The sequence below is a fragment of the Petromyzon marinus genome, chromosome 72, assembly GCF_048934315.1.
Source record: "Petromyzon marinus isolate PM22_M1 ecotype Great Lakes invasive population chromosome 72, UKy_Petmar_22M1.pri1.0, whole genome shotgun sequence".
NCBI lineage: Eukaryota > Metazoa > Chordata > Hyperoartia > Petromyzontiformes > Petromyzontidae > Petromyzon > Petromyzon marinus.
In genome coordinates, this window is record NC_133738.1 from 7,088,817 (window position 1) to 7,111,794 (window position 22,978).

At 44.2% G+C, this 22,978-nt stretch overlaps 1 protein-coding gene across 2 annotated transcripts in view; it reads right to left on the reverse strand.

Annotated features, from left to right (window-relative positions):
- The window catches only part of LOC116957292 (E3 ubiquitin/ISG15 ligase TRIM25-like), a 36,442-nt gene extending 13,491 nt beyond the window's left edge, over nt 1–22,951 (reverse strand). The window contains exons 1-4 of one of the 2 annotated variants that reach the window (XM_032979360.2): nt 22,180–22,949; nt 3,402–4,039; nt 1,838–1,933; nt 139–372 (exon numbers count right to left, since the gene is read on the reverse strand). In XM_032979360.2, coding sequence (XP_032835251.2) covers nt 139–372; nt 1,838–1,933; nt 3,402–3,962 — 891 coding nt within the window. In that variant the 5' untranslated portion in view covers nt 3,963–4,039; nt 22,180–22,949. Of the gene's footprint in view, nt 1–138; nt 373–1,837; nt 1,934–3,401; nt 4,040–22,179 lie in introns of both variants that reach the window. The other variant, XM_076055729.1, reaches the window with a different exon arrangement.
- Between the last annotated feature and the right edge of the window lie 27 nt (nt 22,952–22,978).

Below are 22,978 nucleotides of genomic sequence, written 5' to 3' on the forward strand. Positions count from 1 at the left end.
ATGCTTTGTCGGATACTCTATTTAAATTCAAATTAACTTTGATGCTCACCTAGCACATTTCAATATACTGAATCGGAGGGTACTATGTCGCTGCCGAGGGCTCTGTGCATATAGCGACACTGCAGACTCATCGCTCACCTGCAGGAATGCGAGCGAGTCCCTCTCCTGCGCTAGGCCCTCCAGATGAGCGGCTGCTGCCTGGAGCTCGCCGATCTCGTGCTGGTAGTGAGCGATGTTCTTCTCGATCTGGGTCAGCAGCTCGCGCTCCTTCTTGGCCGCACGAGCCAGAGTCGTCTTCTCGTCCTCGTCCAGAGCTGCTCTCATGCGGGTGAACTCGCCATTGATTCGCTGCCTCACCCCGGTCATCGATCCCTGCCAGGGCATGTGATTTGTTTTCATTAAATAATTAAAGGAGTTAATCTCGCAACGGTTGATCTATGTCTTAGGGAGGTGGAGTTTACACCACTCTTTCCTGAACCATAATGTGAAAAGGGACTGCTTCCACACAACGCAAACTATGGGCAAAAAAGTAAACCTATAGAGACCCATAGATATACCTCGTGATCCATAGAGATAGATAGAGACTCAGATATAGAGACCCATATAGAAACACAGAGACACATGAAGACAAATAGAGACTATAGAGACCCATTGAGTCAATATAGGGCAGTGTGACTGGTCATACAACCCAAACAATGGACTGTATACTAAGCCCATGGAGACACTCAGAGATCCATAGAGACCCATCGAGACCCATAGAGATGCATTAACATCAATCCACAGGATTGCCACTGCGGCCATGCAACCCACACTATGGGAGACGTTTTGACCTGTAACCCCGGTGACCTGATGGAAGATGAACCCCTCCTGTGCATCACGGCCTCGATAGCCAATAAACAATACAATTGTCACCCTATAATAACCCTGCAAATTACACAGGACTCAATCGCAAATATTACATCATAAATCTGAGAAAAATAACGAATTTAAATAATAATTAAATATGAACCCCATCTTTTCAGAGAGTTGCACAAGGTGTGTGTAATGCGAGCAGAGTGACAGGTCATCATTGAAGCTGCCTGATCAGCAACGCTTCCAAGCTGTATTCCTACCACAAAACAAGCCCAGCTGGGACTAGACACGAGAGCTGGGTTTCATGACTGAGCAGTGATAAGATTGGTGCACCGATGAGAACTGGACATGCAACTTGGTGACCTTATCTCTAACTGTCTAAATGCTTTGTCGGATACTCTATTTAAATTCAAATGAACTTTTATGCCCACATAGCACATTTCAATATACTGAATCGGAGGGTACTATGTGAATAGGTTACGTGAATATACACATTGTATAAAGCACACCGCGTGCATTCAGTGTATTGCGTGGTTGTGGCTTTACAGATATTTCTCGCTACTGATGTTTTTCATCGCTGGGAGTTGATGTCAGGTGACTTGGGTTCATAGCACAATGCGATACATATTGTAAACATATAATTAATATGAACCCTGCCACCAATGTACTGGATAACAGTTATGTGCCAGCTCATCTGGCCAGAATAAATAGATATATAACAGAGATGAAGTGGCAGTTCACATGGGGATATCAGGCCCCCATCCTAAGAATGTGGAATTTCCACGACTGATTCAGTTCCTCATTGGAGATGAGAACCACTTCTTTGCTTGTCCTGGGTATTAATACGCATTGACTGTTGAGTCTTTAGTCCCACGATGTGTTCAGAGCCTATGGAAGTCCACGTGAATGAATGGAGTTGTCCTCCATCACAAACCCTACTCAGGGTGGAGTTACAAGGTCACAGGGTCCGGTCCAGACGCGGTACCTGCACGTCCCTGTGAGCGGCCTCCATCCGCTTTATGGACTCCTCCGCCTCCCTCTTCTTCTCCTCCACCGCCCGCGTCTCCTCTCCCACTTGTTTCTGTGAGAGACGTCACCAGGGCAGACTCCACTCACTCTCTGAGCGCCCCTCTCACCCCGGCTTCACACGGACCCCTCCACAGTGACGGTCCCATCTCCCCAGTGCAGCGATGGAGGCTGGGGGAGCGAGCGCTGCAGGAAAACCGATTTCGCGAGGAGCTCACACGCCTCCTGGAGCATGTGTTTAGTTGTCATTCCCCCGCACCTCCGATAAGCACGGTTGGCTACCTCTTCTTTGGTTCTTTCGGTAAAGTCACGTAGAATGAGAATAAAATAATAAATTGATAAAATGAAATAACACAATAATATTCTCACGACGTTTCGGCCACAACACAAGCGGCCTTCATCAGGTGAAGGGACGAGACTGTCTGGTAGGACAGCGCTGGAGTGAGATTGGCTACGTTTGATGCAAAAGAAGTTCAGCATACATATAGCTGGGCTCACATAGCACGCGCAGGAGCCTAAGCCTGTGGAACCAATCATTCTCCACTGCTACCTGAGTCGTGGGCAGGGCTACCTGAGCAGTGGGTGGGGCTCTGAGAAGTGGGTGGAAAAGGCTCCGTGAGATGTTAATCTGCCTTGCCTGGTATACAGGATGTCGTGGTTTCAATCCCGACCCTGACACCTGTATATTTCGAGTTTGTTCTCCCCAAGGTCGCATGGATTTTTGTCCGGGTCCTCCGGTTTTCCCTCTACATTTAGAAACGTGCGTTTAGAGTATTTGGCTGCTATGAATTTCGACGTCATAAGCCACTTCTTGGAGTTGTCATTTGTGGCCAGGTTTGCCTCTGAAAAAGCGCTACATAGCTCTGTGAGCTTCAACTGGTAAAATAAAAAAAATAGTTTGTTTAGTTTTACATGGTACAAGGAGGGGCTTCCATGTCTCTCTTGAGTGTCGGAGAAATTCGGTGAAGAGAATCTTGATGAAAATATAAATACGGTCACGAAATACTTGGTCTGAAAAAATCATGCGACATTTCTGGAACACCAAGTCCAGTGACCCGGTACCTGCTGTAGAGTGCGGCGCTAAACTGGGACAGACCGGCATGAGGCTTCCAAGCGATGAGCACTGCGGCTCACGCAGTCCCAGTCGTTTTACATTTCGTTTACATTTTGGGGAATGCTCCTCTATTCCACAAACCACTTTTTTGTATACAAACCACAGTATATGCACTCACATCATTTTTAGAAAACATTGTATGCATTAAAGTCCTTCAGTTTTATAAAATATACTAAGAGCACATTTATACATTTGTCAGATAACAGGATTGATAATAACTTGTTTTCGTATTATTTCTGCACTATGACAACCTCAGCATACTTTATATTAAATGAAGGTTGTTAAAATTTGAAGAAACAATGGGAAGCTGAGAGGAATAATATATTTAGTTGGATATTATTGTTCAGTTAGTACTTGAAAATGACTTCACGCAGGAGGGGCTCCCGCTCACACACTCAGACCGTCTCACCTCCCGTGTCTTGTGCTCATCCTCCAGCGTAGCCACATCGTGACCCTTGTGGTCTCCTGCAATGATGCAGGTTGTGCAGACCAAGCTCTCGTCCTGTTGGCAGTAAAACTTGATCTTCTTTCTGTGTTTCTTGCATTTGCGTTCTTCAGGATTCGTAGCTGGATCCACCAGAATGTGGCTACTTAACTTCGAGTTCTCCTGGTGAGGCTTTACATGAGTCGCACAGTACGACATATCACACTTGAGACAGGTGTTGGAGGCAGCAGTCGTGCCATCGTTGCAAAAGTCACACAAGACCACGGTGGTCAATTCATCTGTGGCATTGCGCTGCTCCAGCAGGTTGGCGAGCGTCACGCTCTTGTTCAGCTGGGGTCTCTGAGGGAAGGTCACTCGGCACTGTGGGCAGGAGAAGGACTTGGTCGCATACCAGGCGCCCTCCACGCACGTGAGGCAGAACGAGTGGCCGCAGCTGAGCGTGCAGGGGTAGCAGAAGGCGTCCAGGCAGATGGTGCAGGTCAACTCCCCTGGGGCCTCGCTACCGCTGGAAGCTACACTTGTCATGGCCCCGTGGCTTCACTCAGAGATGGACGCTGGTTGGAGCTCAGGCAGTCTCTGGCTGTATCTCAGGCAGTAGATAGCTGTGTATGAGACGCAAACACAGGAGCAAGCCTTCTGAATGTGAGGGAGGGAAGTACAATACACTTCCGGTTTTATTTCCATACACCGTGACACACCCTGGAATGTGCTGACAGACAAACCGGCAAGAGTCCTCTGCTCAAGGGATGGCTGAATAAAGACTCCGGTGATGTCGCCTCATCTCAAATCCTCATCCTCACACACCTCACCTCATCTCACCTCATCTGAACTCACCTCAATATCTCAACTCACCTCGTTGTCTCAAATTAACTTGGAGGGGAACGCTAATCGGATTCCACCAGTATGAATACTTCTTTTCATTCTGTTGCCTCTCCCTCTCTGCTCCACGATATTTAATATTTTATCTTCACTTTTTCCTGCTTTTCGATTTAAAGCTTTCGTGACTGCAATGATTCATCTTCTTTGGTTCTTTCGGTAAAGTCACGTATTTTATTTTATCAATTTATTATTTTATTCTCATTCTACGTGACTTTACCGAAAGAACCAAAGAAGATTTTTCCTGCTTATTTAAATCGTTAAACTAAATTTTGATTTAAAGCTTTCGTGACTGCAGTAATTTATATTCTTAGCTCTTTCGGTAAAGTCACGTTGAAGGGAAACAATAAAATAATAAAATATATATAAAACAATAAAAATTATCACGACGTTTCGACCGTAACACAAACGTACGTCATCAGGTGTGTCGGTTTGCATTAATTTATTTATCAGTAAACGGTGCATTTATTTATTTATTTATAATAAAAACACGTCGGCGCCACCCGCAGCGATTTGGCAGTTTATTTAGAAGGACTAGTCCATCTATGTTCTGAAAAGAGGAGGGGGGAGACGAAAAATTAATGTATGCTGTCTGAAAGCCACTGTAAGCGTGAACAATCAATTAAGACCTGAAATGGTTTATCAAATCTTTCCAATGATTGCTAAGCCAGAATCCATCTTCTCGGTTGAAATTGTCTCTGTGCTTGTATATGTGGATAGCCTCATGAACGAATCTCTCATGGTAGCCAGATGGCTTACAATGAACCTTTGTCTTGGAAAAGTCAATGTCATGTGAGCCTACTGAATTATAACAATGATCTGCCACGGCCGAGGTGTTGGTCCTACCGTGTTTAAGGTCTGCTTTGTGTTCACGAATGCGGTCCGAGACATGGCGTTTGGTTTCTCCAATGTAACTACTACCACAGAGGCAACTTAGTTTGTAGACACCAGGGAACTGTATGTCCGGAATCACATCTTTTACAGACGGAAACAGATCACGGATTTTATGTAATGTGTTGAAACAGACCTGGATCTTGTGTTTATTCAAGATTTTGGAGATCTTTTTTGTGATCCCCGCAATGTAGGGTAAAGTGATGGTTTTGAAAGGCTCCTCAAGAGGGTCCTTCTTCATGGTTTGAGTGATAGCTTTGCGGATTGTATAGTCGGAGTAACCATTAGCCTTAAGAGCTTGGTGTACGTGCTTGAGTTCACTGCCTATGTGTTCCTGGTCGGATATGCATTGGGCTCTATGATACAGAGTCTTGATGAGAGAATTCTTCTGTGATGGATGGTGGTGGGAATCCGGTTTCAGATAAGCATCCGTATGTGTAGCTTTCCTGTAGACAGAGTGGCTCATTGAACCATCAGGTCTCTTTTTTATTAGGACATCCAAAAAAGGTAGCTTGCCATCTTTTTCGACTTCCATGGTAAATCTGATGGCTGGGTGTATGGAATTGATGTGGTCGAAGAATTGGTCTAGAGCAGGCCGGCCATGTGGCCAGATGACAAAAGTGTCATCCACATACCTCTTCCATAAGGTTGGGCGCAGAGTGGCAGTCTGGATGGCGTCAGTCTCAAATTTCTCCATGAAAATGTTAGCTATAACCGGAGATAGGGGGGAGCCCATTGGGGTGCCCTCAGTTTGTTTGTAGAAAGTTCCATTCCAAGTGAAGTATGTATTGGTTAAACAGTGTCTCACCAGGGGGGGGGGGGGGTACTTCAGTGTTTAGTCCTTGATGAACCAAGTCTTCAATGATTGCGATGGTGTCAGGTACAGGAACCTTGGCGAATAAGGAAACATCAAAACTGACAAGCAGGTCGTCTGGGGACAGGGAAATACCCTTGATTGTCGATACCAGGTGAGTAGAATTTTGCACCGCAGAGGTGGTTTTTCCAGTGAAAGGACGCAGGATTTCAGACAAAAAACGAGCCAGTTTGTAGGTGGGGGAGTTGATAGTAGAGACGATGGGACGAAGGGGTGTATCTACTTTATGTATTTTTGGTAAGCCGTATAATCTTGGTGGCCTGGCAGCAGAAGGTTTCAACGAAAACTGTTTAGATTGATCAATTAATGCGGTTGAATCAGAAAATATTTTGTTGGTTTGTGTGACGAGGCTGTTGGTCGGATCTCTTTTTATTTTTGTGTAACTACCATCGTCGAGTAATTCTTTAATTTTGTTGTTGTATTCTATTTTATCCATGACAGTAGCATTGCCCTTGTCAGCTGAGAGGACTACAATGTCATCCCTCTTTTTTTATTTATATAATTCAAAACGCTAATCTTTGCTGAGGTTGCTAGCTGGCATCTTAGCGTTTTTGAGGGTTGCAGCGATTTCAGATCTTGCCACTCTGCGCCCAACCTTATGGAAGAGGTACATGGATGACACTTTTGTCATCTGGTCACATGGCCAGCCTGCTCTAGTCCAATTCTTCGACCACATCAATTCCATACACCCAGCCATCAGATTTACCATGGAAGTCGAAAAAGATGGCAAGCTACCTTTTTTGGATGTCCTAATAAAAAAGAGACCTGATGGTTCAATGAGCCACTCTGTCTACAGGAAAGCTACCCATACGGATGCTTATCTGAAACCGGATTCCCACCACCATCCATCACAGAAGAATTCTCTCATCAAGACTCTGTATCATAGAGCCCAATACATATCCGACCAGGAACACATAGGCAGTGAACTCAAGCACGTACACCAAGCTCTTAAGGCTAATGGTTACTCCGACTATACAATCCGCAAAGCTATCACTCAAACCATGAAGAAGGACCCTCTTGAGGAGCCTTTCAAAACCATCACTTTACCCTACATTGCGGGGATCACAAAAAAGATCTCCAAAATCTTGAATAAACACAAGATCCAGGTCCGTTTCAACACATTACATAAAATCCGTGATCTGGTTCCGTCTGTAAAAGATGTGATTCCGGACATACAGTACCCTGGTGTCTACAAACTAAGTTGCCTCTGTGGTAGTAGTTACATTGGAGAAACCAAACGCCATGTCTCGGACCGCATTCGTGAACACAAAGCAGACCTTAAACACGGTAGGACCAACACCTCGGCCGTGGCAGATCATTGTTATAATTCAGTAGGCTCACATGACATTGACTTTTCCAAGACAAAGGTTCATTGTAAGCCATCTGGCTACCATGAGAGATTCGTTCATGAGGCTATCCACATATACAAGCACAGAGACAATTTCAACCGAGAAGATGGATTCTGGCTTAGCAATCATTGGAAAGATTTGATAAACCATTTCAGGTCTTAATTGATTGTTCACGCTTACAGTGGCTTTCAGACAGCATACATTAATTTTTCGTCTCCCCCCTCCTCTTTTCAGAACATAGATGGACTAGTACTTCTAAATAAACTGCCAAATCGCTGCGTGTGGCGATGACGTTTTTTTATTAATAAATAAATACACCGTTTAAAAATAAATTAATGCAAACCGACACAACTGATGACGACCGTTTGTGTTATGGTCGAAACATCATGATAATTTTTATTGTTTTATATATTTTATTATTTTATTGTTTCCCTTCAATGTGACTTTACCGAAAGCGCTAAGAATATCGTTAAACTACTTAATTAAACAATTAAAATTTGACTTAAAACTTTCGTGACTGCAGGAATTCATATTCTATGGTTCTTTCGGTAAAGTCACGTAGATAGAAATAATAATAAAATAATACAAATATATTTTTTTATTCACTTCATTTTCATATTAATTATTTTATTGGTATTTTTTTTGTTCTATCTACGTGACTTTATCGAAAAATTAAACAATGTGTCGGGTGTCTCGTTCTCGAGCTGAGACGCCTGTGGAGTTGCTCGCCTTCAACTCAGTCATGTGGCTGCGGCTCACAGCTGTGTCGTGCAGAGACAAAGCTCCCCCGTGTAGCCCACACAGACTCTAGGCCAGCACCACACCCACCTGGCCGCTTTTGTCTCCCTAGTAGACTACACACCGCACCAGGTTATAATTTGAGGCTGAGTCGACCTAGGGGAGGCCCAGAGCCGGTTCAGATAATCACTGACGCTGTCCCTGGTGCTGGTGGTGGCCATGAGTGGGATTGGGGCCTCTGCTCGAATCGTACAGCAATAATTTTTTTTACTGGAATGAGAGAGAAGCCCGAATCAAGGGGTTTTATACTGGGCAGGGTGAGGGGAAAATGGACGGGGCTATAGGTATGCGGAGGGGGGGGGTATGAGTGGGGATAAAAGAGTGACTACTCGACGACGATTGCCGCCAAGGCAGGGAGGCGGGAAAATGGGTTGGGGCTGTAAGTACGCGGGGGGGGGGGGGGGGGGATAGGGCTACTTATCCTCGACGGTTACCACTAAAAAAACAACACGGATGGTGGCACTCACAACAAAATAGCCACACTGCTGAACGCTGAGGATGTAATTAACTCGGTAAAATAGACTAATACCCGGTAAAAAAGATGGAACAACAATGAACTGTTAAATTTTTCTTGCTTAATAACATATTTCCAATGATTGCTAAATTTGAATCCACCCTCTGGGTTGAAGTTATGTCTATATTTGTATATCTGGATGGCTTCATGTACAAATATTTGGTGGTAGCCAGACGGCTTGCAAAGTACTTTGGTATCAGATAAAACAATATCATGGGAGCCCACAGCGTTGTAGCAGTGATAAGCCACGGCGCAATAGTTAGTTCTGCCGTGTTTCAGATCTGCCTTGTGCTCGTGAATACGGTCCGAAACATGTCGTTTCGTTTCCCCAATGTAACAATCACCACAAATGCAACTCAGTTTGTAGACTCCAGGGTACTGCAAGTCAGGAATGACATCCTTTATGGATGGTATCAGATCACAGATTTTGTGTACTGTACAGAATCGGACCTGGATCTTGTGTTTGTTTAAAATTTTGGAAATCTTTTTGGTAATGCCTGCTATGTATGGTAACATCATGGTTTTGATCGGAGTCTTAGGGGGTTGTTTCTCCATGGATGGAGAGACAGCTTTGCGGATAATACGGTCTGAATATCCATTCATCTTTAGGGCTTGGCGTACGTGTTCCAATTCACTGGCTAGGTGGTGTTGGTCAGAAATGCAGTGGGCTTTATGGTGTAATGTTTTGATGAGGGAATTCTTCTGTGCCGCATGGTGGTGGAAATCAGGTTTCAGATAGAAATCTGTGTGGGTGGCTTTCCTGTAGACAGAATGTCCCAAAGAGCCATCAGGCTTCTTCTCAAACAAAGCATCCAGGAATGGTAGCTTACCATCCTTCTCCACTTCCATGGTGAAGTTGATGGATGGGTGTATGAGTTAATGTGGTCGAGAAATTGGTTCAATGCTGGCAGGCCATGTGGCCAAATGATGAAAGTGTCATCCACATATCTCTTCCACAGGGAAGGACGTAGGGTGGATGTCTGAATGGCGTCTGTTTCAAATTTCTCCATTAAAACATTGGCTATCACTGGTGACAAGGGGGAACCCATTGGTGTACCCTTATTTTGTTTGTAGAAAGTACCATTCCAGGTGAAGTACGTGTTGGTAAGACAGTGCCTAACCAGCACAGGAACATCAGGGTTCAGTCCATGTTGGACTAAGTCTTCAATTATTGCTATGGTGTCAGGTACTGGAACCTTGGTGAAAAGAGAAACCACATCAAAGCTGACGAGGAAATCATCAGGGGACAATGAAACGTCCTTGATTAGAGAGACCAAGTGAGCTGAATTAAGTACTGCTGAAGTGGTCTTGCCAGTGAAAGGAAGCAAGGTATCAGACAGAAAGCGGGCCAGTTTGTAGGTAGGTGAGTTGATCATGGACACGATGGACCGCAGTGGGGTGCCTTCCTTATGGATCTTGGGAAGACAATATAATCTGGGTGGTCTAGCAGCCAAAGGTTTTAGGGAGAGCCGTTTGACTGGTTCGATTAGAGAAGTCGAACTGATAATGATATTGTTGTTTTTTGTAGTTAGGCTGTTAGTAGGATCTTTATTAATTTTGGAGTAGTTACCATCATTGAGCAGGTCCAGGATTTTGTTGTTGTATGTGGTTTTATCCATGATGACAGTGGCATTGCCCTTGTCGGCCGAGAGGATGACAATGTCATCCCTCTTTTCAAATTTGCGAGTTCAGACCGCTCATCTTTGCTGATGTTGCTAATGGGTTTCTTAGCATTTTTGAGGATAGTGTCAATTTCAGCTCTAGCAACGTCTGTTTGGATGTGTCCCAAGCCTTTGAGGGCCACATCGACCTGGGAAATTATATCATCCACTGGGATATGTTTAGGGGTAACTGTGAAATTCAGTCCTTTAGCTAGTACCAATTTTAGATTGTCAGAAATTGGGATGCTACTCTGATTGATAACAATCTTGTTAACATCTAACTTTTTAATGTGTGGGTCTGGCTTCTTTCTTGACAGGCGGTTGAATTTAGCGATCAAGTTGGCTTTACAGTTGGTTGACAATTAATTGGCAGAAGAGACTGTCATGTTGTCAACACGGTCCCAATCAGAAGGGGACATTTTTTATGTTAATATTAAGTGTGATTGTAAGAGAATCTTGTCTAAATTATAGAGTTCAAATCGGAGCATTCTTATCCTCTCTGAGATTAGTGATAGGCTAACTTTAAACAAAATCCGTTTAGCATTCGATGAAGTGACAGCAGAAGATGTGAGTGTGAATGCGATGGGTATTACCTTATTATCGTGGCATCTCTTGAGGAAGGTTAGCAACTCGATTAGCTGTGATTTCTTGTCTTGTCTGTTAAAAGCTCTAACAGATAAGTGGAATCCCTCCCCTTAGAGGTGGTTCATTCTAGATTTGAAGTTTTCACTCCAGTAAAACATTTCTTGCTGTGGTTGTCACACCTGATGATGATTGCATGTGTTGCAATCGAAACATCGTGATTTAAATTAATAATTTCAATTTGGTTCTTTCGGAAAAGTCACCTATGTGACTTTACCAAAAGAACCAAAGAAGATGGATCCTTGCAGTCACGAAAACTTAAAGTCTAGAATAAGGTCACTCCTTGTTAAAAAAAATGTTGCTTTGAAGGTCTGGCTTTCAGAATAACTCTCCCAAATAATCAACAGATATTGGTAGTGTGCTGCTATAGACCACCTAGTGGTAAGGATGGTGAAGCTGCGTCTGCACTGAGAGAGCTTCTTGGGAGCCTCCCGAAAGGTGAAATAGTTTTAGTGGGTGATGTAAATTGGAATTGGCTAAACCTGCCGGCCATGGCCACAAATTTTGCAGATTAATTTAACCTATTTCAATTAATAAATGTCCCCACAAGACCCAACCTAAAAAAATCCGGGACAGTCATCTCTGCTTGACATCCTATTGACAAATGCCCTTCACAATATCACACTGACTGGTGTTCTGCGTAATAACCTTAGTAGTTACTCCTTCATTTTTGGGGTGAGATCATCAGCCAGACCCAAAGCCCCCCCTAAATTGGTTGAGAATCACTCAATGAGATACTTCAGAATACAGGCATTTACTAATTATGTGCTTCACTCGGATATTGACAAGGTATGTGATATCCCCAACCTGACTACGGCTTGGGAGACATTCAGGTACACGTTTCTCCAAATTCTTAACAAACATGTTCAGTTGGTTAGATTTAAAACTAAAGGCAACCACTCACCATGGTTTGATCCTTTGATCACTAAGCTCATGAAAGCTAGGGACAAGGCTTGGGCATGTGCTCAGAAAAGTAATTTGGTCAATGACTGGCTAGAATACAGGATTTTAAGGAATAGATGCGTAAAAAAAAATACGGCATGCAAGAAATGCTTACTTTTCCTCCACTCTCCTGGAATCACATGGCAATGCCAGCATCTTCTGGAAAACAATCAAATGTATCGAAAAGGCATCCAGCACAGATAATCTGCCCATTGCGCTTAACCGAAATGGTGACTATTTTTCAGAGCCCCAAAAAATAGTCAACAATTTTAACCTTCATTTTTCTGAAGCTGGTGACCTTTTTGATAATGTATTAGGAGTCACCCCTGCTCATGCAATTTCCTACACCCCTGTCCAAACATTAAACAAATTTAGTTTCCAGCCTATCCATGAAAGTAATGTTCTGAAACAACTGTCCAACCTCAAAGGGTCCTCTACCGGAGCAGAGAGTATTCCCGTCTTTGCTCTGCTAACTGTTGGTCACTGTTGTATATACGACCCTTTTTCCACAATTAATATTAAGAATATTTACCGATATATTTTTTTTTGTAGTAACTGGAATAATGAATGAAACACAAACCAGACTCTCTGAAAACAACAGATGTAGGATGTGAAAAGGCCATTACAAAGGGCCACCCTCCCCACACACACAACGGGGCGCCAAGACATGGGTTATAAAAGGTAATAAACCCAATTAAAGGAGACAGAAGGGGGGTGGGAAACACTCCAAGAAATTCCAGGGCCCCTTCCGTGAGCCACCGACATAGTGGCGCCAAGAGTTTAGACAATTGCCTCTTATTTTGCTATTAAACCACGGTTAAAAAGTTCAAAATGCAACAACGGGATTAAGCTAACATGATCGATCCTCAATAATCGATCCTCAATAATACTATTTAATCGCTATCATTTTAGTATCTACCGAGCCTAGAATAGTAAGTGCACAACATTGGGGTGGAGGGGGAGAGAAGAGGACGTGACACTTTGATGAATTTACCTCAGCGTCGCGTATAAATTTGTTGCATTTTGAATGAGAAATGGCGTCCACCCTGCAGCGACGCCGTCTGTGCGTTGCCAGGGGCAACAACTCGCGTTGGCGTTTCGCGCATGCGCAGTAGCGAGCCGGTCGGTAAAAGGAAGTATATAAATAAATAAAGAAAACGCACTACATCGTTAATTAAACCACTTTAAAGGTGACAGACGGCAAAACGGAATAGCCTATGCCAAGCGGGGGGCCCGGGGCGTGCCGCCTGGCAAAAATTTTTTTTCGCGAACCCTGCGGTCCGAGAGCCAATTCCCTCGCAAGCACGCGCGCGGAGAATTTTATATATAAGATTAATGTTAACGCTATCCACCGTAAACTATATGCCGATATCGGAAATAAAATGAGATGATAAGACACACACAGAATGACGAAATTAATAAAAAAAATCAGAGGAAAGGCCAGGATAACGGGGAATCACGGTCTTGTCGAACATAAACCACATGATACTTGAGCGATGTTAAACCGGGGGCCAGGGAAAAAGAGAGTATCCCGGCCACCTTTGTCTTCCTGCAACACATGATCAGAATATGCATACGCTCAAGAGAGCATCATCTCCTCGTGGAACTAAAACCAAATACCTTGAATCACAGACAGAATCATAGATGCGAGTGGTACGATGCCAAACCATGATGGGATAAATGTTAACTTTAAAAACCTTAAATTCCTTTGTGCGCTAGAAAATGTCCCGCAGGGGGTGGAATCTCGCCCCTCCCTCCAGATTGTGTAACACAGACTAAGGGACGCCCAGACTAAGGGACGCCTTCGAGACGATTTTGAAGCATCTATGTCCTTTGATGGTTTATGGCTCGAGGAAGCCAACAACGGAACTATGTCATAAATGACACACACATGCACGCACATACAGACACGCACACACCCACCACACGACACACAGCTAGATCAAAGGGAGCTCAGCCCACACAAGGAGGAGGAGCTAAGGAGAGAGATTTTGGCATAAAGATAGAACGCATCAGCATCAGCAGCGGGCCAGCTCAACTCATCAGCAGCAGAAGAAGACGGCGACCATCAGAAGACCAGCCCTACCGACGCAGAAGAAATCTCTACAGATCGCCAGAACGGCGAGATTCGCTGGTTAGCGACAGGCTACGCAGTGCGAGTCAGCACCATCACAAGGGAACCTCGCAGCGAACGTGCATCGCCAGCGACCAGCAGACAAGTGCCATCTACCGATTGTCCAACACGGCGCACGGCCGCGACAGCTGCGATGAGCTGTGATCGCTGTCAGCCGGCGCACGGCCGCGACAGCTGTGGCGAGCTGTGATCGCTGGCAGCCGGCCATCGCGACGCCGGCGCACGGCCACAACAGCTGCGGCAAGCTGTGATCGCCATCTACCGACCGAGCGCCGCAACTACAGCATCGTGCCACTCCGTCAACTAGCGAGAATCGAATCAACTACTGTTGAATAAGAATCAACTATACGTAAGATGCACTGCTCCCCCCACCACACGGCCAACCAGGCGTCTGCTTGACGCAAAGAAATAATTCCGAACATTGACCTACTCCCCACAATCCATATCACTCAAAACACACACAAGTCATTAACTAAAGCCTATTCAATTTTGATTTAAAGCTTTCGTGACTGCAGTAATTCATATTCTTAGCTCTTTCGGTGACTTTACCGAAAGAGCTAAGAATATAAAGCCTATTCCTCAGGACGTGAACCGTCAGTGACTGTAGAAGCATCGCGACAGACCAAGTGATAATCATCCGTCGTTTATAAGTACAGTAATAATTTTCCTCCTTATTGCTTTTGTTTGGGTTGTACTTCTAATCGCATAAATTACCAACAGATCCATCAATACGAATTAATCCTTGACACCTCGCCATGGAACAACGCTCAATGGGGTAGAATAGCGTGTCCAACCGGTTTCCTTATCAGGCGATCTTGTCCATAATTAATTAAAAGTTGGCCCAAGATAAGGATCTCAAGGGGAAAGTGCACACACCATCGCACGCCCTCACTCCAAGCCATTTCTGTAATCATATAATCTTGCCGATGGATCTATTGATATTTGTGCCTTTAAGAATAATAACTGTTTTTGATTGTCTTTTCGTATGAATATCGCGGTATGATCTTAAGTACCTTTCGTTCATAATTGCCGCACGTGTTTGTGTTACGCTGCATAAAAAGTAATTGCTCTGATATCCAAAGTGAAACAACGTGACAAGAATTGCCTTGAAGGCTTTTGGATCTATAAATGAATGCGGGACGGTGTGGGCAATTATCAAATATACGAATTTGCATATTATAAAGTGAAGGTTTTTGTTTAGAATAGAATATGCATGTTATTAACTCTCTCTCACCAACTGCTCACGTTGCGCGGGAGAGGAATTAATCAATGTGCTGTTATCAAAGTGAAAAATCGCAGTCGTGATGATACTGTGTTGATACTGCAAATTCCAAGCCGAGAGTTGCATCTTTTAGAGTTAAAGTTTAGTTAGAAAATAAAATTGATTAATGCTGAAGTTGTGGTGTTTTCTTTCCTATGATTTATGCATATGAACTGTATTCTGCGATGAGATATGAACTTGGTGACCTTACATAAACACACTAATCCATACTCGGTAAATGTTAAAGCAAGAATAATTGTATTATACCGATTGATAACCGATCCTCGTCAACGAGGCGGGGCCTGATGATCATAAAGGCTGTCATAAACATAACCACACCCAACTCGCATAAATTAATACGATTATCTCTCGAATGAGCATAATTTATACGCATAATTACACAAATTAACATAATTTCGCAAGAATTATGCAAATTTCAAAACTCAATAAATTTCATTCTTTTCATCAAATTTGCATAACCTACATATACAACATCACCTAATATACAAACCTATTGCCCATGATTTTAAACCGGTCCATCAAAGAAGCATCAGTACCTCTAGAATGGAAACATTCCTATGTTCGTCCACTTCCCAAAGGGGGCCCTAAAGATGATCCAAATAACTACCGACCTATCTCAATTTTGTCCCCGTTGATTAAAATTTTTGAAAAATTATTGAACTACCAAATTAGCAGTTTCCTGTCCGACAACAATCTATTACATCGAAACCAATCTGGGTTCCGAAAAAATACAGCACCACATCTACTGCATTAGACTCTCTGAATCACATTTACAGCAGCCTTGATAATAAGCAGTACTGCCCAGTTTTTTTCTTGACTTGTCCAAAGCCTTTGATACAGTGGATCACAACACCCTGCTTAGTAAACAAAGTTGCCTCCAAATTTTGATTTAAAGCTTTCGTGACTGCAGTAATTCATATTCTTAGTTTTTTCGGTAAAGTCACGTTGAAGAGAAACAACAAAATAACACCTGATGATGACCGTTTGAGTTATGGTCTAAACGTCGTGAGAATTTTTTATTGTTTTATATATTTTGTTATTTTGTTGTTTCTCTTCAACGTGACTTTACCGAAAAAACTAAGAATATAAAAAGTTGCCTCCGTTTCTCCAAACACGCAGTAGAATGGTTAAAGAATTACCTCTCTTCTCGCACCCAAACTGTCTTCACAGATGGTTGGAGGTCAAACAGTGTTATATAAATCAGCCCCCAGTACTGTACTGAAGAAGCTTCACTGAATTTATCACTCGGCCTTAAGAATTGCATTGAACTGCCCAAATAGGACCCACCACTGTGATCTCGACATTGGGTCAAACTTAACATCTCTTAATGATCGACGGCTTGTGCATCAGATCTTATTTATTATCGATGTACTTACAAAAAAAAATTCCACAGGCTACCAACTGGATCTCCTCACTGTTTCAAAGAACAAATGTGACCTCAGGTCTTCGCTCGTTTACCAACTTCACATTCCTTATTGCCGTACAAATACTGGAGGAAGGGCCTTTGCTATAGATGCCCCCAGGGTCTGGAATGCTATCGCCAATAAACTGCAACTTGGATCACTACCTGTGAGATCTTCACTCTTTGGTTCTATTCGGTAAAGTCACGTAGGTAAAAAAAATAAAACAAAAATCACAACGTTTCGGCCACAACACAAGCGGCCTTCATCAGGTGAAGGGACCAGACTGTCTCGAAGACTGCGCTGGAGTGAAACAGAGCCAAGCTCAGACCACGACCTTTAAGCTGTATGAGAGGGATTAGGGTGCCTTGACAAAGGAATTAGCATAAAAATTAGCATTTGATTGGCAGACTTAGCATGATGAAAGGTGCAGCTCAGTGATCGGAGACGGCAATGCAACCGCCTGTGCTGCGAAAGTTTGGGGTACCATTGCTTGAAAAAATATACTGTACTAATGAAAATTAGTTTAATGTTTGGTTTGATTTAGAACATCTTTCCAATGGTTGCTTAATTTGAAACCATCTTCTCGGTTGAAATTGTGTCTGTGTTTGTAGATATGAATTGCCTCGTGAACAAATCTCTGATAAAAACCTGTGGGTTTGCAAAGAACCTTGGTATCGGAGAAAATTATATCGTGATCACCCACAGCATTGTAACAGTGATCAGCCATGGCAGAAGAATTCGTTCTGCCGTGTTTCAAATCTGATTTGTGCTCGCGAATTCGGTCAGAGACATGTCGCTTCGTCTCCCCGATATAGCAATCACCGCAGGTACAACTCAATTTGTAAACCCCGGGGTACTGTAAGTCAGGAATGACATCCTTCACGGATGGGATCAGATCACGAATTTTATGTACTGTATTGAACCGGACCTGGATCTTGTGTTTGTTTAGAATTTTGGAAATTGATAAATTCAACCACCTATCAAAGAAAAACCCGGTTGTACAGATCACAACACTAAACGCTAACAAAATTGTTATCAATCAGAGTAGCACCCCGATTTCGGACAATCTGAAAACAGTATTGGCTAAAGGACTAAATTTCGCTGTCACCCCAAAACATATACCGATAGATGATATCATTTCTCAGGTCGATGTAGCCCTCAAAGGTATAGGACACATCCAAGCAGACGTCGCGAGAGCTGAAATAGCTACTATTCTTAAGAATGCTAAGAAACCCGTTAGCAACATCAGCAAAGATGAACGCTCTGAACTCGCGAAATTAAAAGAGAGACATGATATAGTCATCCTCTCAGCCGACAAGGGCAATGCCACTGTAATTATGGCTAAAAACTCATACAACAATAAAATTCAGTACCTACTCAATGATGGTAGTTACTCAAAAATTAAAAATGACCCTAGTAATAGCCTAACTATGAAAACCAACAAGATAATCACAAGTTCGACCACCCTAATAGAACCAACTAAACCTCCCTCCCTAAAACCTTCTGCTGCAAGACCCCCTAGATTATATGGTCTTCCAAAGATTCATAAAGAAGGCACTCCACTACGACCCATCGTATCCACGATCAACTCCCCTACCTATAAGCTAGTACGTTTTCTGTCGGATACTCTGCTACCTTTCACTGGCAAGACCTCCTCAGCAGTACTTAACTCAGCCCAATTGGTTTCTATGGTCAAAGATGTTGTACTGTCCCCTGACGATATCCTTGTCAGCTTCGATGTGGTCTCCTTGTTCACCAAGGTCCCGGTACCTGATACCATTGATATAATTGAAAATTTGGTACATGGACTAAACCCCGAGGTACCTACGCTGGTCAGGCACTGCCTCACCAACACCTACTTTACTTGGAATGGTTCCTTCTACAAGCAAAATGAGGGTACTCCCATGGGTTCCCTCTTGTCACCAGTGACAGCCAATGTTTTAATGGAGAAATTTGAATCGGACGCCATCCAGACTTCCACCCTCAGATCTTCCCTGTGGAAGAGATATGTGGATGACACGTTCGTCATTTGGCCACATGGCCTCCCAGCTCTGAACCTTTTCCTACACCACATCAATTCCAGACATCCCGCCATCAAATTCACCATGGAAGTGGAGAAAAATGGCAAGCTACCATTCTTGGATGTTCTGTTTGAGAGGAGACCTGATGGCTCATTGGGGCATTCTGTCTACAGGAAACCCACCCACACAGATTCCTACTTGAAGCCTGATTCCCACCACCACCTAGCCCAAAATAATTCTCTCATCAAAACTTTATACCATAGTGCTCATTGCATTTCAGACCAACACTACCTGGCCAGTGAATTAAAACATGTACACCTGGCCCTCAAACGGAATGGATACTCTGACCGTACCATTCGCCAAGCTGTTTCTCCCTCCACACAGAAACAACCACTTGATACTCCGGTCAAAACCATCACACTACCATATATAGTAGGCATTACTAAAAAGATTTCCAAAATTCTAAACAAACACAAGATCCAGGTCCGGTTCAATACAGTAGACAAAATTCGTGATCTGATCCCATCCGTGAAGGATGTCATTCCTGACTTACAGTACCCCGGGGTTTACAAATTGAGTTGTACCTGCGGTGATTGCTATATCGGGGAGACGAAGCGACATGTCTCTGACCGAATTCGCGAGCACAAATCAGATTTGAAACACGGCAGAACGAATTCTTCTGCCGTGGGTGATCACGATATAATTTTCTCCGATACCAAGGTTCTTTGCAAACCCACAGGTTTTTATCAGAGATTTGTTCACGAGGCAATTCATATCAACAAACACAGACACAATTTCAACCGAGAAGATGGTTTCAAATTAAGCAACCATTGGAAAGATGTTCTAAATCGAACCAAACATTAAACTAATTTTCATTGGTACAGTATATTTTTTCAAGCAATGGTACCCCAAACTTTCGCAGCACAGGCGGTTGCATTGCCGTCTCCGATCACTGAGCTGCACCTTTCATCATGCTAAGTCCGCCAATCAAATGCTAATTTTTATGCTAATTCCTTTGTCAAGGCACCCTAATCCCTCTCATACAGTTTAAAGGTTGTGGTCTGAGCTTGGCTCTGTTTCACTCCAGCGCAGTCTTCGAGACAGTCTGGTCCCTTCACCTGATGAAGGCCGCTTGTGTTGTGGATGAAACGTGATTTTTGTTGTTTTATTTTTTTACCTAAGTGACTTTACCGAATAGAACCAAAGAGTATGGATCCTTGCAGTCACGAAAGCTTCAAATCTAGAATTGCTCTAGAGGACTTGTACAACCCTAGCCGTCACTGCTATTCAGTGGCCTGAAATCAAATGTATCGCTCGGGATGACCGCTGAAAAGTAAGATCGTGTTTTGATTATAGTGTGCTAATCTTTCAAATTACATTGAAATCTTTTTATATTCCTGATACTCCTGCTGTTATGGAGTGACTCATGCAGCCAGCTATGGCTGCAAAGTCTGGTAGTACATGTTATGTATATCGTTATTGTTGAATTTCAATCACAGTTCCTATGATCACTGTTACATTGCTTTTATAGCTTGATTTTGTTGATTTCGAAAAGTTTTGGTTTAGCCATATTTGTTTGTTGTAGTACAGAGTTAGATTGATAACTTTAATCTAAATTGTCTCATGGTTGTTATTGTTTGACTTGCATCCCACTGGGATTCTTGCACACAGCATTGATATGTGGTGCTTTTTCTGAAAGACTTTGCTGTTTATGCCTGGATTTTTCTGATGTGCGTAATTACTTTAAGATGTTTCTTGTTCATGTTTTCATTTGTTGCGCTTGCACCTGATTCAAGAGCCGAATGGCTCACAGGGTATATACCAAATAAATTAAACTGAAATGAAAACTGAGTCTGTATGGGTCTCTATGGGTCTCTGTATGGGGCTCTGTGTTAGGGTCTCCGAGTATGGGTCTCTGTGGGTCTGCATGGGTCCCCGAGTATGGGACTCTGTGGATCTATGTATGGGTATCTGGGGGTCTAGTGCAGTGGCGTAACGCGCGCAGGGTTTGCAAACAGCAGTTGCACAGCAGTTGCATTCATGTACTCGGTTGCAAACAGTGAGGTCAGCTCAGGACAAGCAGGTGCAAGCGGGTGGCCTGGAAGACAGCAGACACAGTGACGCCAGCAATTAGGGAAAGAGGCAGTGATTGACTGGCTGCAAATGCAAACAAGGGGGAGGCGCCACGGAGGCGAGAGATAGAGGCGATAAGGGGGAGAGACACGCTGGAAGGGCGCCGCTGGGGGCACGGGAGAGGTTTGAGGTGCGGGTGTAGACAGGCTAGCGGAGGAGAGGCGAGCGTAATCTTTAGTCTGAGTGTGATAGGCTAGCGGGGTGAGAAGCTAGTGGAGATACAGCGCGAGCGAGAGTCCATGACAGGTTAGAAAAGTGGGGAGTAAGAGGCTTGCGGAGCGAGAGAAAGTAAGCTCGAAGTAGCAGGCTAGCGGAGGAAGAGAGGAAGAGTTTGCGACAGGAGCACGTGGTATTGAACGTGAGGAGCATCCATATGGGATGCCGCAAATGAAGTGACACAGGATAAAAAGACGAAGTTGTCCGCGTGAATAAACACCACACTATATATGTATGGGTCTCTATGGGTCTCTGTGGGTCTATGTAAAGGTCTCTGAGTATAGGTCTCTATGGTTCTATGTATGGATCTGTGGGTCTTTATGGGATTGAGTATGGGTCTCTGTGGGTTTCTGTATGGGTCTATGTATGGGTCTCGAAGCACCAGAATCGCCATTTATGCTCCAGGAGAAATCCGTAAAGCTCTTTCATCACAGGTGTCCAGTCGGGGGCCACGGGGGTCAGAACGTTACAAAAACAAACGCACAACGCGCGCACGAGACACGACGGGAGGGGGCAGCGTACAGGAGGTAAACAAATCACTTAACAGATTGTCTACAAACAGCAGCAAGCTGTGTATAGAGGGGAGCAGCAGCAACGCACGCGTGTAGATCACTCACACACATAGCGCGTCACTCTCACCACACCACACCGTCAGTCGCCACCCGCTTAAACCCCGCTCCCCCACCCCAACTCAACGTCGCGACTTAAAGACACAAATATAAATTGGAGTAGATATTAAATAAAACGTTATTAAAGTTGTTTTTAATTTCCCTCCCACCGCCGCCGACCGCCCGTGACCGGCATCGGCCTAGGCCGGCCTACCGAGTACCTCCCGCCTCGGCCGGTACGGATTCTATCCGAGGAGCGGTGTCTCTCGCGGCCTCGCCTCAGGGGGTGTTTTAAACGCCTCGGCCTTTTGGAGATGGTGGGGGGGGGTTCTTTGTCTGTCGCTCTCGGGGGGGGGAGACAAAGACGGCTGTGAGGGGGGTGAGGGGGGGGGACTCACGGCGATGAGGAGTCGCACGACTCGAGACGACTCAGTCAACAATGGGGAGCGTGGAATTCGATCCGAATCGATTAGTGCGCGTGATGCGACTTAAACATAGATTCCGATTCCTCTAGCGACGTCGATGAGTTGGGAGGGGTGGTCGCTTTCAATTCTCTAATCGATTAATAAATACGATTCAATTTCCGTTAAGTTGAATACTCAACATACACGATTACTGGTCGTGGTTCCTATTTCGTGGATCGATCCACCATGACGGGGTCAGCGAGTTACAGCGTCACTGTAGTGTATAGTGTAGTGTATAGTATTAAAATTTTATTTTAATTACCGAAAGGACCAAGAATAATTCTACATTATAGACTGCCAGTGCACTCACTCAGTTTAATAACCATTGCTACAGTCTACATTATAGACAGCCAGTACACTCACTACGAATAAGAACCAAGCTACAGTCTACATTATAGACTGCCAGTACACTCACTACGATTAAGAACCAAGCTACAGTCTACATTATAGACTGCGAGTACACTCACTACGAATAAGAACCAAGCTACAGTCTAGGTTCTTTCCGTGGACCGTCCCGGTAGCCGCTTAACTCATCGGCCTATTCTCCCCTAAGCTCCCTACTGGTCGAGCCCGGATGGGGGTTAATCCAGCGGCGTCCGGTCACCAGCGGCGAGCCTTCTCACTCCGGCCCCGGACGAGGGTCTCGGTGCCGAGCGGCGCGTCTTCCGTTCCTCTCAGCTCCCCACAACGACCCTGCCCCTCACCCCGGGGTCTCCCCTAAGTACCCTGCCCC